This window comes from Lonchura striata, chromosome Z (genome assembly GCF_050655825.1).
Source record: "Lonchura striata isolate lonStrDom1 chromosome Z, ASM5065582v1, whole genome shotgun sequence".
NCBI lineage: Eukaryota > Metazoa > Chordata > Aves > Passeriformes > Estrildidae > Lonchura > Lonchura striata.
This window is the reverse complement of record NC_140740.1, coordinates 79,721,050-79,739,839: the sequence shown is the minus strand read 5'-3', so window position 1 is coordinate 79,739,839 and position 18,790 is coordinate 79,721,050. Positions and strand designations below refer to the sequence as shown.

The window sequence follows — 18,790 nt, the reverse complement described above, 5'->3', positions numbered from 1 at the left end:
TTTTTTCTTTTTGAGATATTAATTAGCTAATTTTCCATGCACACAGGATTAAGATATTGCTGAGAAGCTGTGACAAAGCCAAATGCAGGGCTTTGCTGTCAGGCTCTGGGAGCAGGCCTGCAGCACATGGTTTGTTCCACAGTTTGCTGCCTGGGAGCCTGTGGAAACAGGGCTCGGGATTAATCTGTAGCAGAACTGCACATTAATGCAAATTATTTCCTCAGGCCATATTTTGCAGGTCATCATAACACATAGAGGAGAAAAATCTTCATTTCTGTGTTCAACAAAAGCGTTAACAAACAAATGAACCTTTCTTAAAAGCAATCAAAACAAATCAATTTTAAAAAAGCAAACAAAATACATTTTAAATGCCACCAAAGGTGCCATTTAAAAATTATCACACCAGCTGTAAGAAGCTAGCTGCTCAACTGGTCAGTCACAGCAAGCATAAAAACTGAATTCTTTCCTTGCTGCTGTGACAGGTTCTGGGTGCCACCAGCCCTGCACAGGGCAAAGCTCCTCAAGATGGGCATGGAGCCCTTTTATGTCACAACTCAGCTACATCTTGGCAGATGGCTTAGAAGAACCATAATCCCTGCTGTTTGCTTTTAAAGATAGCATCTCACAGGTCACATAGCATTCTGATCCACCAGGACCACCAAGTCCAATTCTGAACATACTTTTTGTGGGATTGAACTCCCTGTCCTGGTGTTTAAAGCAGCATTCTTAACCAGCTGAGCAGATCTAGAATCCCCTTCCCTGGGGATTCATCAGATTCATGAGAGACCCTGTACTTATGCTTCCCTTCTGCAGTGACAATTCAAAGAGCTTCAGTGGACCTCACTTCCAGCCTAGAAAGAAAAATGTTAGAAGTTGATTTAAAAATAAACAGCTAAAGGAGACACTGGTTTTTTCATTTAGATTTTTCACAAAAAAAATAAAAGACCAACCAAAAAATAAACAACAAATAAAACCCCCGCCAAAACCCAAAAAACAGAATCAACCAACCAAAAGGAAAAAAAAAAAACAATAAAACTCCTGAAAAAACCCCAAACAACAACAAAAACATCCACACCATAAAAATGGAGAAAACCTCTTAATTTATCTTTGTCCATAAGCCTCAGGAATCCTGCTTTACAATGCTGTCAGGAAAAAAAAGTCTGATCTGTTTCAGATGAGTGAAATTCTGAGGTCCTATTTTGGACAAAAGCTATTTTTAAAGGTGTATTTTTCTTTCTACTGGTTTGCTTTTTGGTTTTGGTTATTTGTTTTTTTGGGGGGAGGTTTGATTTTTTTTGTGAATACCTTTGAGACCTAAGGGATTAAATTTCCAAGTAATAAAAATCAGCACAGCTCCATTGATCTGAATAAGGCAACGTTGTTTTGTGCCCTAGGGATTAGCCTCACCAAAGGCTTTGTAAGCTTTTTTTTAAGTTAAAGAGACAGGCTGTTCTCTGCTTCAGTGCTGAAAGAAATGGAGAATTGTGAGCTCAGGTTAATGTAATCTACAGCTTTAAATGATAAAACTGCAGGGTGTTTGGAGGCTTTAGAGACTGATTGTAAAAATCTACTACACTGGTTGAGAGAGCCAGAACGTTACAGTTTATGTGTCTATATGCCTATAGATATATATATTCCACAATTATTCAGTAGGTGGCAGCTAAAAGCCTAGATGAGCTTTGCAGTCGCCATTTAGGCAGCAGCGCGGGCAGAGGCTGGAGCCGGTGCGCCCGTGGAGGCACAAGGAGGGAGGCTGCGGTCCAGGAGCATCATCCGCCACCCAGGTACCGGGGAGCAGGCAGGAGGGGAGGCAGCGCCGGGAGCACCGGGAAGCTGCAGGCACAGGAGCCGCAGCCCCCGGGATAAAACACGGGCTCCTTTCTGGAGGGGGGAGCCCAGGGCAGAGAGGGAGAAGAGCTGGTGCAATGACAGGCAGAAAGTGAAGAGCGTTTGAAGCTTTCTGTTCCTACACAGGTACATTTCTTTCCATTGTTTGTTTTGTTTTGTTTTGTTTTGTTTTGTTTTGTTTTCTATGCTACCTTGCACAATAGGCATAGCTTTGCACTAGGTCTTCCTTTCCTTCAGCCAAAATCCACAATGCTCACTCGGGCAGAAATTCCTCTGAAGTCGGTAGAGTTTTGCGTGAGTTACAACTGCAAGATACTCTCTAAGCTAATATCTTATGTAGAGAACATGGCATGCTGTAAACTGGGGCTAGCAAGGAAGTCAGATTCTGGTCATAGACACACTGGCTAATTAACTATCATTTTTCCGTGTCCTGGGATGCTAATAATGACCTTTTTTTCAAGCTGCCTTTTATTAAAACTCGATGTGCTGAATTTTGCCCTAGTTTATAGGACTGCCACTGCAGGGATTTAAGGAGATATTAATTTTTTATTTCTTCTAAATGAAAGCTACATCTTAAATGATATAAGAATATAAAAATGCAGAGTCTGAATAAAATAACACAAGGTGTTTCTTTTTCCAAGACAAATACAACTTTGCAGCATCCCACTGACAGGATATTTTTTTTTTCAGTAGATTGTCCATCTTCCAACTGAATGAAAGAAAATAAATCATATAAGACCATTCTCAAGTGCCTGAGAGCTGCTGAATTCAGATTTGATAACACTTTATCCCTTTCTGTCTTCCCTATGAAATGTGGGATGCTCTGTGTGCTGCACCACTCAGACACAGAAGCGTGAGCACAGAATGGAGCAACAAAATTGGATGCATTTTAATTTGAAGAATTTTCTGAATGTGCTGTTCTCATGAGTACCTAGTGAGTGAACTCATATATATGCCTGTTTATAAATACAGCTGTGTAAGCCGTGTACAGCCATGTACACCCCCACTCCTTCTGAGGCAAACGAGGTTGACGAAACTGATTACCGTTGTATACTTGCCAAGCTTTATAGTTTACCATTATCTAGAATGTTTGCAGGTCTCAACATATTTAATTCTAGCTTTTAGAGGGCTGTCTTAGCTTGCCCTGCTCCTTGTTCCCTTTTTTACTTTTCTGACTAATGGACTTCACTTATGATGAGGAGCTGCTCTCTGGGGCCTCATCTGTCCTTACTAAATGCAGTAGTGCCCAGTTCAGGCAGAATGGGTTTTGTGCCATTGTTCTGGAGCTATGAAATGCGATATTCCTCCAGGCTTCATGCTTTCTCTCACACCACACGCAGCATATCTGAGGCTCCTGCATGAAGAACGTGGAACAAGTTCAACCACACAGCTGCAAATCAATGGTCCCATGGATCTGGAGGAATGATTGTGATGTACAGCTATTTATCTTTATTCCTGGTAAGAGAGGAGAATGAACTGCTATAAATGAGCTGTGAATACACTTAGGCTGGAAGACTGCAAACCATTAGAGCATCGAGGTTCTGAAATTACATTCTAGTTGAAGTAATGTATAGAAAACCTTTTAAATACCTTTTAGCTGTAACTTGATGGAAGGGATTATGTGAAATGGCTGTCTGCAAAGGCAAAGCTCTGAATTTTATAATCCATAAAGTCCCTTTCAGTGCTGAATACCATTTTTACTTTTCTCTGGAAGTTGCCTGCTCTAAGGTATCCTTTTGCAAGCGAGTGAAGATCTTTGGAAATACAGTTTTCCATATATCTCACGTCAGTCAGATGAAAGCATATTTCTGCACTGTGCTGCACAATTGTTTATACCAGCAGACTCACAAGCACTGATGAACCTCAGGCTGAGTAATATCACTTTCTCACAGTGCAGAGCAGAGTTCTTTGGAAGTTGATTGGAGTTCAGAGGCTCCTTCTGGCCAAGTGGTCATGATTATATTACACCAGCATTGCAGTCTCTGTAGTACCAATAAAAACAGCAGACTCTATATAATCTGATACTGCTGTTCCTGAAGTTGTTACTAGCACTATTTCTAGTTTCCTTTGAGGATAACCTGATAACTGTTTTCTGGATTTCTCTTGTGCTAACCAACACAGCTGCCCATGTAGAGATCCCAGCATGTGTGTAAAGTCAGACTTGCACTTTCATTGTATCAGAATACATGCTATTGCTCCCACAATTCAGATATTTTTTAAATAAATGTGCAATAAACCATATTCTGGTCCAAGGATATGCCTACAGAAAGACTGCATTCAATTTCATATTCCCCTTTTCTCTCATTCTTTATGTTTATAAACTTATTTTTTCTTATTATTTTCTTTTTTTTTTATGGTTTTGATTAATTTTCTACATTGGATTGCATTCAATGCATAGTGTTTCTCAGTAATTCTTCTGTAATACATAATGAGCTGCATTTGGATGTGCCCTCTCCCACTCTTAGTATGAGTATCAGGACATTTGTACATGTAAGCTGAAATAGTATTCACTGTGGGACATTTTGTTTGGTATCTAGACTGATTCCAAATGTTTATTAATTTCCCCTTAATATTTTATATTGCTAAGACTATTTGAGCAATAACCAATATTAAATAGAGGAAGGAAAATGGCAATTTTATAAAATATGGAAATTAGCAATATTAATTCCCTATTAAAATGACCAATTTCCAAAAATACACTAGGAGAAAATATTTCTGGAAATTTGGTATTTTAACTTTAAATAAAGATGTTCCCAAGTATCAGCAAACAGATACTTTCACTGCACTTTTATTGTGGCATTAAAATTAAAACATGCATTAAATTATCTCACCTTACTGCTAGAAGAGACTGCCTGAGTGTCAATGCAGTTGTACATAATAATTGAACTAGAAAATACTCTAATTTGCCTTTTTGAGAAAAGACATATTGATTAATTTTCAACCACAAAGTATTGATAACAGATTAATTCTTGAGATAGGTATCAAAGAAATACAAGAAAATGTGAAAAAATGTGTGTCAAGTCTGTGTGTCAAATGCATTTTTGACTCACACTGAGGTCAGAAGCACCTCCTCTTGATGAAATAACTTTAGGTTGAATGCTAATCTTCTCTGTCTGAGATTAAAATTAGTCTCTCTGGCTGTGCAGGTCTGCAATATGCTATGGCAGGAACATCCAGTCAGCATCAGCCTGACTGCAGTAATGAAATTGGTTTTCATTACCTGGAAAAGTGTCTCAAAAGTGAAGTTATGTCAGCCTTTCAGTTTCCTCATTCAAAATATGTATATATTAAAGAAACCATATGAAAAGGGCAAATCCATTCCTGGACTGGAATTGTTTATTTCCCAAGATGCCCAGTAGTTCTTACTTATAATTAATCTGAAGCTAAGAAAAGAACACTTGCCCTTTTTAAAGTTTTACTTATTTATTTTTGTATTCTTCCCTGAAAATTTAGCTGACAAATTTTGTCTCTTCTGAAAGAGTTAATTACTTAAACAATCAAATATTAACTTCTATCACTAACTAAAATATTGCAGTTAGCCCAAATAAATAACATCACCACTTTTCCAGTCTGTATATGCAAAGCTTACAATGTGTTACTCAGTATGTTTTAATCTTCAGAATATAATTTTTATATATTTTTTTAATACTACAAGGAAAAGAAACATGTATCTAGAAAAAACTACTCTTAAGGCTAAATTTGCTTGTCTTCAGAATTGAAAGTACTGCAAGTTGGAGTATTGAACATTTATAAACAATCAGAAAGCTGCTTTTACTATAAAGTACTCCACAGTTATAATTTAATTGTTGGTTTACAGAATATTCTGATCTACAGAAAAACTTGCAGTGGAAGAACAGGCTTCTTACTAGTGTCTGGAAACATGTCAACAACTGTACTGCATTGTTTAATTAATTATCAGGGATCATTTTGGATCCCAAAACCCACTGCATTAACCTATTCCCAAGTAATTGCTCAACAAACAATAAGTAGCAAAATGTTCTGTTTAAGCCATTGCTTTGAATGAAATGTTATTTGGGCTGTGAAAGAGCATCAGAAATATTCCAGTGGTCAGGATAGCAATCTAGCTATCCTTCCCAGCCAAGCAAGGAAAATTAATGACAGGAGTTATATCATAAAAAGAAGTCACAAGCACTTAACATTTAATAATTTTGGATCTACAGAAGATTTACATAAGTGGTCTCAAGTTACACTAAAATTATGGAATTGAGAATTATAGGGAAAGGCAAAATGGCCACCAGTTTCAGTGTTTCCTCTGCTGAATGGAAAACAGTCTTCCATGAATGCAGTATTCTTCTGTGTAAATACACATATTTACATGGAAATAGCTTGTTGCCTATCCTGCGATTTGTATCTCATAATACTGAGATCCATAAGTCAGAACCTATTTTTTTTTCCAGCTGGAGAAGGAAAGTTCACGACAGCATGTAAAGTCATTGCTCAATACCAAAAATTATTCTACTATTAGAAACCAGAGGGGTTTAAAATTCATACTGAGTCTCTGATCCTCCATTTGCAGGAGTGACAAATTCTGGTTTCTAATCATGTTGCTGTGTCCAATGGCTTTATGTCTTACTTGCTGAAAGGCACACATACAAGGCTTTAAGTTGAGTTGATCTTTCCATCTTTACACTGTTAAGTTAAATCTATTGAAAATTGAGGGAAAACTACTGCATTTGGTTAGTTAATTTGGGAAGAAAACTTTAAAAAAATAATTTCCAAAGGGAGATGACTAGAATGTTTGTTTTTTCGACATTTTTATTTCTATGTGTGCATTAATGAATACCTAACTACATGTATGGAAAGTGTTCTGAGTAATTTCTCTCTGATTTTTGATGATAAGCACTTAGAGATTAAGGCACTAGTCGACCAAAATACTCAAATAGATAAAGCAAGGAGGTATCTGACATGCCTAAAGTAAAGCCTAAATTTAGACAGAAACTGTCAATAAATTCTTCCTTTGAAATGTTAAGATTAACTAAGCCACTAAATAAAGTAACAACCAGTAGGAAACCTATGAACCCTGGATAAGCTTAGAATATAATAAATAAAGCTTAGAATAAGCTTTCTGTTTCTACATGAAAGTGAGGTTTTTTTAAATATGGTAAGTATATTCGCCTGTTCATTCTGGGTAAATTTAGCATAATATTTCTTATATTAGATGAAAGTAAGGTGGGTTTTTTTCACATGTATGTGTGTTCAATGAAGCTGAATCTTGTTTTACAGTACTGGTTCATTAGTACATAACTTACAAAAGGGTTAGTTCTGGGGCAACAGAGCTCTCAGGCAACAACAGAGCAAAAAATTTCATTGTATCCCTTTGTGTAAAGTCCTTTGTTAGATCAGGTCCAGCACCTTCTGCATTTTCTGCACATGAATCCTCATCAGGGAAGGGAATGAACAGATCCTTCTGCGCCATTCATTCTTCTGCCACCAGTCCTGCTTTCTTCAACAAGCAATGTCACTTTAGTTAAGCCTAGTTCCAAAAATCCTTGCTATCTGTTGTTCTTACATGAAACATTTTCTATTTGTCTCCCCTTTCTTTTTTCCAGTTCTTTCCTGCCTAGGAAAACTATTTTTGCCACAACATCTGCTGGCCTTATGTTAGCCAAAGAACAAGTAAAGATTTTTCTTACAGTGACAACTATGCATGAGGCATTTATTTCCTTTACCAAGGTTTTCATAGGGCTTCAAACAGTTTTGAAAAGGCATTGTTTTAGGAATGAGACTTTCAACATATGTGTGATGGCAATATGACAATTTGCTAAAGCAGAGCACAGCACCTGTGACTACAGGACAGCAGAGAGGCTGGCTTCTAGCTCCTTTATGTAAAGATGCTCTTAAGATAATGGTCTCCTTTAAATACAGAAAAAAACTGCAACAGATTTATCTGAAAACTTCCTGTCCTTTCTATTTCTCAACTATGGATCATGAAGGAAACCCACAAAACCTCTTAGAGAACCCTCTGAAAGACTTTATAATGTTAATTTCAGTTTAAAGATTCTTAATTATTAATTTTACAAATTAAAATGTTTTCAACATTGTAGAGAACCAAGCTATAAAATGAAATCTATTTTGGTTTAAATAAATTGAATTTTCAGTTTGAATTTTTTGCTTTCTATGAGTATATCAAATAATAAAAATGTCTGATTCTGCTCCTTTCAGATAATCAAACAAATTTTACAATAAGGAAAATGTGTCAGATAAAATCGGCAGGTTTATAACACAGTACTTTTCATGAAAAAGATGCCATTTTTCTAATGAAATCTCTCTGGTCATCTTTCTATAGCTGGAAAGAAAAGATATAAATGCTTTTCTCTCCAACTGCAGTTAAGAACAACATAAATAAAATGCTGCGAAAAAAGAAGTCATGATTTAGACTAGCTGATCATCAAGAAGCAGATTTTCAAAGAACATTTTGTTTCACATGGGAATAAAAAAGCTCTTTCCATTTGGATGAGGACCTCATGTTGTAGGAAAAAGCTGTTTTAACAGTTATCATTTGGTCATCAAATGTGTTCAACTTTCCATTGACTTGAGAAGACCAAAGAGGACAAGTGAAGGAATAGAATTTTTGATAAAGAATGTCTTATATTAAAAGATTAAGGCATTGCAGTAGGAAAGTCCCCATTCTTAAAGTGTATATTCATTAGCAGATAGCAGTGAAAATACTCCCTGAGAAATGTCATTTTATATGCACAAAAGGAAAAAGTTCCTTGCAGAGCTCTCTTCCCCTCTTTTATATAAATAATATGGCATTTTCTACCCTTGATATTGGGCAATGGATATTGATCTTACAGTCCTGCTGAAGTCCATCTTATCTACAGCTACATTCTTCACCTTGCACCTTGTATCTTTGTATAGTGGTGTCATCACTGGAGAGCCTCATGGACTGTCAACTTAAATTGAGGCAAGGTTTTGGACTAAATGCATCGCCTGTACTTTACTCTTTTTTTCACAATAAATGACAATATAAACAGAGACATCTCCTTAGAGCTGAAAAATAAAAAAGAAAAAAGATCCATGATTGACACAAGATGGTTTTACCTGAGGAAAAATAAATTCAGGAAATTAATACACAGTATCTGACATCTCAGTAGGACATCATGAGACCTTAAGAAACTGGATCAGTTCAGAAGCAATCAAAGCGTCTGACTTCAGAAAGCAAAGGCAACATCGCAATCTTTTGTAAAATTAATGCTACACTAAAAGATATAGTCTTGTAAGAAAATATCAACTAAACTTACAATTTGTGTCATTTCATGGTAGTCAAAAATGCAAACATGGTGAAAATCTTTTGCAACCAAACCCAAGACTGGAAACATTAGAGATATGTTAATTTCTATGCTTATTTTCAAATGAAAACTGAAAGAGTTCACCAGCTGTGAGATTCTAATGTCATATTGCTCTAAGGGTAGATATTCAAGTAGATTAGTTTTCAGAAGTTATTTCTCAGCCTTCCTATACCTTTTGACTCTTATATGCTATCTATAGCCTAAATACCAACACAACAGGCAGATCCAAAAGACATTTGACAAAAAAGTTAGACTATGAAAAACCCAATTAAAGATAAGAGAGAACTCTGGAGATCTGGTGGCTAAGTACAGGATCAGTGACATTGATTTAGTAAATGATAATATACTGACATGTAATTAATTAATCAGCCAAAGAACATTAGGAGTCGAAACTATAAAAAGCATAATCTGTAACATAAAGTATTTTATTTAAACATTTAAAATGCATATTTTTACCAATATAAAATAAAATAAGTGATTTTGTGTTATAATTACTCAGACCTTGAACTGTATCCTTCTGTCAGAAAAATTTTGCAATTCTTTCACCTGGAATATCAGAAATATCTAGGGAGAGCATGCAGGCTAACATAAAGGTCTGCAGCTGAGCTTGGGGGCAGTGTTTTGCCCCAGTGAATAACCCATCAAGCTCACCTGCAGCAGCTGAACTAGAGCAGCTCCAGCCTTGTGCTAGCAGAGTGTCTGCAGAAAACATAGCTAAGTCAGCAGAGATACAAACCCACTGTTTTGCTGACCTTTGCAATCAGACATTTCAAAATGAATGTATAATTGCTTTGGCTTTTCAAGTAAGGGCAGTGTTGATAAACTAACACTTTAGATGACGATAATAAGTTTTCACTGTTGTGGTTTGTGAAAGTAGAAAAAGCAGCAGATGAGGCTTCATTACAGAATAAGTCCATTCTAACATGTAAAAAGCAACTATTTTCTTTTCTGTGTAGATTATGAAAGACTGGTTTTCTGAATCCGAAATTATCTTGTACATCTGAATATTCAGACTTCTTTAATTTTTCCATATTCTCACTGGACATAATGCCGCAAGCTGATTAAATAATTCCATACTTTATTTTGTCCTCCTGTGTTTTTCAGTTAACACATTTTAAGACAAAAAAATATCAGTAAGGTAATAGGGTGGTATGAAAAGCATTGACAAATGAACACTTGTGTGCAAGTGCACCACATTCATACAGAATGATTGTCACTGTAGGAGATCCTGTGACCAGATCAACATACAGAACACAAAAAATTATGAAAAAACATTTGGGGAATTCTTCTCCAATGTGATCATAAAGACTTGCATGAGGATTTTTGGTGGAGGTGGTGGTGGTGGTTTTGATGGTCTGTCTGGTTTGGGCACCCCCAGCCGGGGAAACACCGATAAACCAGAGCGAGTGCAGGTGAGGGCACCGAGGTGTCCAAAGCTGTGCAGGCTGAGGGACCAGGGCCAGCTCAGCCTGAGCAAGGCAAAGTTCAAGGGACAGCAAAGTGCAGCCCTCAGTGCCTGCAGAAAATCCATCAAAAGGTGGAGCTGCACTCTTTGCAACAGTAGATGCTGGGAGGAGAGACAACAAGGGTTGAGTACCTTAGATTAGGTACAGGAGGGAAATATCATCTTGATGGTAATTTTGCATTGGAGTTTGTTTCCCAGAGAGACTGTGGGAAAGACTGGGCATTTTCACATCTATACAGGAAAGAACAACCTTCTGTGGTGCCATGGCTGACCCAGCTGTGATGAGCAGTCTGGACAAGAAACCTACTAAACCTACTCAGGTCTCTGCCATCTAGAATTATCCTTTGATACTATGGTAATTTCTAAAGAATACCTGCAGAATCTCCCTACACATTAGATCTACTATTCTTACCACTGTGAAGTTTCCCTGTTGTCTAATGTGAATCCCTTCTACAATGAAAGCACATAACCTCTTTTATCCACAACACTCTCTGTCTTTGCAGCAACTTGCTGTGTTTTGAAGATTGTTACCATGCTTTTTCAGGACCCCTTCGAATTTTTCCGTATGCTTAATACTTCAGGCAATTAAGTGCCCCATTTCAAGTTCTATCTTTTGAGATACCATATGTGTCATTTTTCTTGGAGATTTCTGAGTATGTTTAGAGTATAGAGTATAATAGAGCAGGAGTACACCCAGCTAGCTTTTAAAATTTTATTTCCCTAGTCCATATTTCACTGATCTTTTTAGTAAAAGTCTTCATAGTACATTTTTTCTCTAGTCCTGTAGTTCCTAGGCTTCATATAGTATGACTGTGCAATGCTTAAGCTGCTTCTGAAGAGGAATTCACAGACATTGCTCTCTTGCCTCTTTACTTACAAGAAATTATTAAACTATAATTCTTATGGTAACTCATTCTGTGCAGTCATCCACAACTGTAAGCTCTAAGACTGTTCCAAATTTGCATGTCTGCAGTTCTTACATACAGATTTATTCTCAGTGGAACAGCATTATGCTAGCTTCTTCTCCTCATTTTTTTTCCAGCTATGTTTTTTCCTTTTTTAACATAATGAGCTGCTCACTCATTTTCTTTGTCCCTCAGAGGCTTTTACATCTTCTATAAACACATACATGAGCATTTTTTCTGAGGCAACCTTTTCTTTCCATTCCTTTAATTCTGCTGTCAGAGAAACAATTTTGCTTCAGTGCCTCAGGATGAACACTCTTATTTATCAATCTTTCCTATAGTTAAACAAGCCTCTCAGAGTGACAGTGAATGTAGCACAGGAGAGATTGAAGGGGTGAAGCTGCCTCCTGCCTGAAGCCAGGCTGGGTAGACAGAGCTGTGGCAGCTCTGCACTTTGCCTTGGGATCAGCATCCCCAGTTGCACTGATTATTCTGCCTATGGCAGATGAGGAAGTACAACTCCTTCATCCAACAAATTATGTAAGGACAGATGTTTTCAGCTTACTCAGACATTAGAATTAGGACACTATAGGATGCCCTGTACAAGAAAGATAACTATGTCAGGATATGCTTGAACAACAAATTGAAGACACTAGTGCAGCTTGCATTGCTGTAGCTTAAAGCTAACTGGCATAATGAGCAACAGCATCAAAATGCAGAAACAGAAAATTTAGCATGAGCTTGAGCCTGGAAAAGATCATGGGAGGTCCACTAAGATCCACACCTCTATAGCATCAGTATTGTCTTGCTGCTAGACGGGTAAAAGGTAACATAAAATCACCCCCTGCAATGCAGTGACTCCTTCTGCTGCATTGAAGAAATAGCTTGGAGGCTTGCTCTCAAAAGGAATGAAATTCTTAGGGTTGTTCTAGATTTATTGCTACCCAGGCAAAATTACAACAGGCAAATTTAATCACTTGGCGCCATTAAAGCACTTGGGCAACATTCCCTACAATGACTGCCCATTTTTTTCAGAACAAATACAGATGTAGCAAATTTTGCATTTTTTTCCACATGTACCCCTTATATATATCAACTTGGTCTGAAAAGTCACAATACCCTATGCTTTCTTCATTTTTTAGGGTTCGTTTTTAAAGTGATTATTTGCTTAAATCTCACTAAATATAAAAAGACTGTGTATACTGATGTGCTGCGTACTTACTGAGCTCTACTGATGGGAGGACAAATTAATCTTCACTTTATTTAAATTAATTATAAAACATATAATGCTTGTAAACATGTGAATATTTTACCATTTAGATTATTTTAAATTATTTCCATATTTGTGGTCGTACTATATACACACAGATGAGTTTTGTCAAGGGGAACTGACTGTGGGAACCACAGAATTTTGTGACCTTTGACACATGTCCTTGCCAACCTCAGCAATACAAGCCACTAAAAATGTTATGGATATGTCTGCAGAGCCCCTCTGATAGGTATAGGCAATCTCATGTCAAATATCATCTGCTGCAGGACCAAAATTGGAATAAAAAGTCAGACAGAATGTGAGCAATCTGAGTTTATCAAAATGTACTCTTTGACTTGAAATGCCAGAGGCAAAACACACTGAAGTGTGTTTTAACTCCTGTGGAGTTAAAAACAAAGGTCAATAAATGCTATTGCTGAATAATCCACAAATACATCTTAGTTGTCATTTAGAACTGTGGTCCAGTCATAGTGGGGATAAATTCCTTAACTACTTTTGAGCTGGAATATTCAGAGTAATTGACTGTCATACACCTGAACAGTGATCAGTTGAGACTATTATTTTATACCTATTTAAGATACAGAAGAATAATTCCCTTTTTACAAATTGTTCAGGTCAAGGCCTTGTTGGAACTCCCAGATGCAACTTTTTAGTTTGGTGAATATTAGTCCAGTAGGAAGAATACTGAAAAACACATTGTTAATTGAAAATCAGCCATGAAGCCTCAAAGATGGTATTTTGGTACCAGTCCAAACTGGGTGCAAACCTAATTTACCACTGAAATAAATAATTCTGTAACCCCGAAAAAGACTTATGGAATTAGTACAACTAGTAGGCTGTTATTTATATTACATTTATTTCTCTTACTGTGAAAGTTATCACAGCATGCACTAAACACTTGTACCTGTATTAATGTCTGTCTCCTTGTTTTTGTTGATTTCTCTCCTAGGTTTTCCCCCTAGCTGAGCAAGTGACACACAGAGAAACATGCCTGAGCAAAGCAACGATTATAGGGTAGTTGTGTTTGGAGCTGGAGGAGTGGGGAAAAGCTCTTTGGTCTTAAGATTTGTGAAGGGCACTTTCAGAGAGAGCTACATCCCTACCATTGAAGACACCTACCGGCAGGTGATCAGCTGTGATAAGAGCATATGCACTTTGCAGATCACTGACACTACAGGGAGCCATCAATTTCCAGCCATGCAACGTCTCTCTATTTCTAAAGGACATGCTTTTATTTTGGTTTACTCGATCACCAGCCGACAGTCCTTGGAGGAGCTCAAGCCAATCTACGAACAAATATGTCAGATTAAAGGAGACATAGAAAGCATTCCAATAATGCTGGTGGGGAACAAAAATGATGAGAACCAAAATCGAGAGGTAGAAAGCAGTGAAGGAGAAGCCATGGCTAAGAAGTGGAAATGTGCCTTCATGGAGACCTCTGCCAAGACAAACCACAATGTGAAAGAGTTATTCCAAGAATTGCTAAACCTGGAGAAACGCAGGACTGTGAGTTTGCAAATTGATGGCAAAAAAAGCAAGCAACAGAAAAGGAAGGAGAAGCTGAAAGGAAAATGTGTGGTGATGTGAAATTGCACTGTCAAGAATCAGCTGTGAAGTCTCATCTGACAATACACATGTAAACCCATAGACAGCAAACAACCATGCAAGATCCTATTTATTAGTATCTGTTTTAAAATAAATACTTGGAAATTGGAAAAATGAGGTACTGTGATTGCTATGAAGAAAACAGAAAAATAATAATATGTGTAGTCTCACAATCAATTAAAGGAAATCAGGAAGAAAACAAAAGATGTCCCAGAATACTTTATTTTGTAATTTATATAAAAGAATTATCATAATTCACATATTATGAAATATCTGGAAAATCAATTTAATAATATCTGCATTTGCATATAATTGCAAGAGAAAACAATGTATAATATCAGAAGAAAAACAAAGAAATGTTAGTGAAGAAACCTAGAACATACAAATACGTGCTGGATGGTGTTAACCATTTCCTTCAAGAAAGCTGTGGATGAACAATTCTATACAATTTTAGTTACTGACTGGTGGGAGAATGTGCATGAGACAGTCTTGGATCACCTGAATAAATGACCTATTGCACAGTGAAAGGAAGTGTGGGGATAGCTGTTAAAAGGGACAGATATTGTCTCTATTCCTCGAGCATGATACTTTCTAGAGTGATGCAGTGTTTTAACTGAAGGTTGTGGAAAAGCCAACCCCTGTAAGAGAGTTCGAGATCATCTTTTCTGGGCTCATTGTTTCAAGGATGACATGGCCCAAATATATTTCAGAAGAACAGACATTTATTTGTGGAGAAAGCCAGATGGAATGGTGTACATATAAAACCAGAAAGCTTCCCCACAGAGAACTGACTGTGTAGTCGCCTATGAAAGCCTCTGTGGGAGAGATTTGGTTCTAATGCTGCTGCCAATTAAATGAACACATGGTGTGGTTAGTGAATGAATGGAATGCATTTTGAACTGGTGGTACCCTTGGGGTGGGGTTGGCATAATATACAAATTATCATATTAGCTGACTGATACTTCTTTATGTTACTATAGTCCAGTTAGTTTATGCTCATGCCCTATGAGATCTATTGCCTTTGTACTGTCTGAAGTATTTTATATTTGCCATTTAAACTCATGATTTGAACTGCTGTGACTATTTATAGAACCAAATATATATCTGAAGTTAGTGCCCACAAGAGTCACTAAAATGAGGGGGTTTTGGGATAAGCACTATAGAATCTGGAATATTCTGCAGTCAGGATTGTGTTATAATGCAATACAAAGTTTGTAATAGAAAACACATTATGTAAAACATCCTGTCAGGGCGAACTGCTCTTCTCAAAACCTTTGGAAGGGGAAAAAGAGTAAAAATTGTGAGTTTTCCTGGATGTCAATCCAAAACTTTTTAAAAAACTAATATGAATGACTGAAGTATGTATCCTAGTGATGACAAAGGCCATCTAAGGTAAAATAAGCACATACAATTTTTAAAGGACACATTAAAATTGTGCAAGTCTCAATTTGTACCTTAGGAACTACTTTGAACCAATAAAAAAAAGTCTACCATATTTTTAGTAAATGTTTATGTCAAGAAACATGGGAAAATGAAGTCAAGTACTATGATTATTAGCCTGCATGTTAGTGCGTTATAAATATCTTCCAGGGATATTCAAATGCAGTCTTTGCATTAAAATTTGCTACCTTGTTCCTTTCAAAGCTATTGTTTGCTTATCTTCCACCTTTCTAGCAAATGTGCAGATATTTCAGAGTAGAAATGTAGAGTAATAGCATACACAAGAATTGCTACTAGCACTGTCTAGAAAGGAGCACAACTTCTTTCATGCAGTCAGAAGAAATGCTGGCACCAGTAGAACTGAATGTGAAACTCTTACTGATTTCAAAGAGACTTTTTTTCTTGTGTTTATTTTATTGCATTAAGACAAAACTGAAAAGGACATGGAAAAACTAATGCTCTTCATTAACAGTAAATTCCAAGCTCTTACACAACATTCTTTCTTCATAAATCTTAAAGCACTTTGCAAAAATGACAACACCATTTTCTTAACTTCTCAGGTGGTGAAAGTGAGGCACAGAGAGAGGAAACAAATGCACATAGATTGTCCAGCAGGACAGTGACAGACCAAGGAACAAAAGCAGATTTCCTCTGTCACAGGCCAGTGCTCATTCTGTGTTTTGTCAGACTGTCTCTTCACATTCTTAAATAGCTCCTGAAACACATAAAGAAGTCTGGTTTGACCTATACAGCCAAGTGCATCTTTCTTGACAGTCTGTCAATAGATCAAAAGATATTTCCAGATCAGGGATGCAAAACACTTAAAAGCACTATGTTTATTAAGACTTTTATAAATATTTATACATTTACTATTTGTAAAAAAAAATTGCTGATGATGCTCAACATCACAGCAATGGATTCCATAGATGAAGCTGGAAAATCAGAAAAATAATCAACCTTAAGGCATAATGGGTCACTTACAGAGGTCAAAAGCAGAGGGGTTGTCCTCAGATACTAACACACCAGTGCCAAAGGTCATCATGTGTGGCACATGCCTTAGCAGCCAGCATAGAATTATGACAGAATCTCAATGAGAAAAATAAAAGCTATATATAGAACCTTTTAACATTATTGCTTGAACTCGAGGAATTATTTACATAGTAAAATATCTTGCAGAAGTACAATATAGGGGATCTAAATTACTTAAAATGTACTAACTGCAAAGATATTACAGGCTGAAATTTAGCTCTGGACTTTTGGTTTTTTTTGAATGTGCCTCATAGCAAGAATAGAATAATTGTATAGCAAAGATGGAAATAAGTAGCTGCCAGTGTTAGGCTTGAGGACCGTATTCCTTTAGTTCCCAGCTGACTCCTCACCTGCTACGTAATAAGCCATGAAGTATTTCATGGACTTGCATGTATCAAAGCAAGGCCAGAACAGAAGCAATATTACTCAAGGACCACAGTCTCAAAAGAGAGCATATTTTATACCCTTGCATTGCCATCCCTGTTTCTACTATTAGATTTTACATACCTTGCATACATGTGAGCTGGTTTAAAGGTTTGTTTTGCTATTACATATAGAATTATTTTTTTTTAATACTGAAAAAAATAAGGTAGAACAAAAAAATATAGAGCTTTATTACATTTTGTGTTTTATTTGGGAATGTGGTATGACTGTAATAACCTGTTTAAAATGTATATGCAAAATACTTAAAACATGTAAGTTCTACAGTGAATTTTAGCACCCAGAAAACACAATTTAGCCAAAAAAAAAATCTTTAAAATGCATGACTTTTATATATAGATATGAAATATTAAGGTATATTGTTGTCATGAAAATGTGTAGTTGCAATTTATTTGGTAAATATTTTGTTTTAAAACTGAATAAGAAGTCATTTGTGTCTACTAGTTTCCATGTTTGTGGTGATGTTCTAAGCATTCAAAATAAAGTTTTAAATCTTAACACAAGTTTGAAAGAAGTCTTGGTGGTGCCTGAATTTTGTTTGATTCATATTATATATTTTTTGAAAGTGCAAAGAGAATTGCAAACAGACTCTAACATGCTAGGTAATGTCCTAAAGTTTTCAGCTACACAAATCAGTTCTGAGAGAATTGGAGCAATATTACCTTACCTAATATTTCTATTATACCCTGGCAAACTCACAAAGAAATTCACTTCCATAAAAAAAAAAAAACAAACCAAACAAAACCAAACCCAGCTTATCATTGGGTGCTCCTTTTGGCCAACAAGAAGCAAAATAATTCTGGAAGCTAGTCTATATTTTATTATTTGCTTTAAAATAATGGCAGATAGGATGTGTTCTTGTAAAAAAAAATGGTACTCAATGTATGGATCCTGCTATTTCTGCTAATTTCTAAAAAAATTCCTGATGTTCTTTCAAAACTTTCTACTATTGCATTCTAAATACTACCTGTTGCAAAAAATGTCAAAAATAATAGTTTATAACTTGCAATTCAGAAGATTCAGCCACAGTTGTTCAGTTAAATAACTATTTCCATATGCAAACAATAATTCATATTCAACAGAGGAAGGGATCAACAAACAATGTTGAGTAAACAGACAGAATGATAGGCATTTGAACCAGTGATGAAGTATTGAGCATTGAATGCAAATTTCACGTCACTCTGAAGTAATTGCATGTGTCAGCACACACAGCTTTTTATTTTTAGTAAAGAGTTCTTATGAATTCTTCTTATTTTTTTTTCTTTCAATATGATATCAGTTACTGCTCTTGGTCGTGATTCTGACAGTCTATGGTCAAGCAGTGGGTGTGCCAATTAATTGTCCTGGTTTTCACACAATACAGTCGCTAATTACTTTATAAATGTTATCATAATCCACAGAAGCACCAGAAACATTACAAAATTCTCTTGCTTTTAATATTTTTCCCATTAGTTACTACTCCTGTCTCCCAATG

The 18,790-nt window shown here is 36.4% G+C and overlaps 1 protein-coding gene across 2 annotated transcripts; it reads left to right on the top strand.

The window, feature by feature from the left end:
* Positions 1-1,415: 1,415 nt before the first annotated feature.
* Positions 1,416-17,819, top strand: DIRAS2 (DIRAS family GTPase 2). Of its 2 annotated transcripts, none has more exons than XM_021530408.4 (2): positions 1,416-1,784; positions 13,751-17,819. In XM_021530408.4, exon 2 carries the CDS (start codon positions 13,789-13,791, stop codon positions 14,386-14,388), a length of 600 nt encoding a protein of 199 aa, XP_021386083.1. In that variant the 5' UTR covers positions 1,416-1,784; positions 13,751-13,788; the 3' UTR covers positions 14,389-17,819. The 2 variants fall into 2 exon arrangements, with proteins under 2 accessions (XP_021386083.1, XP_021386084.1); XM_021530409.4 differs by lacking the exon at positions 1,416-1,784 and adding an exon at positions 1,791-1,974.
* The last annotated feature ends 971 nt before the right edge of the window (positions 17,820-18,790 follow it).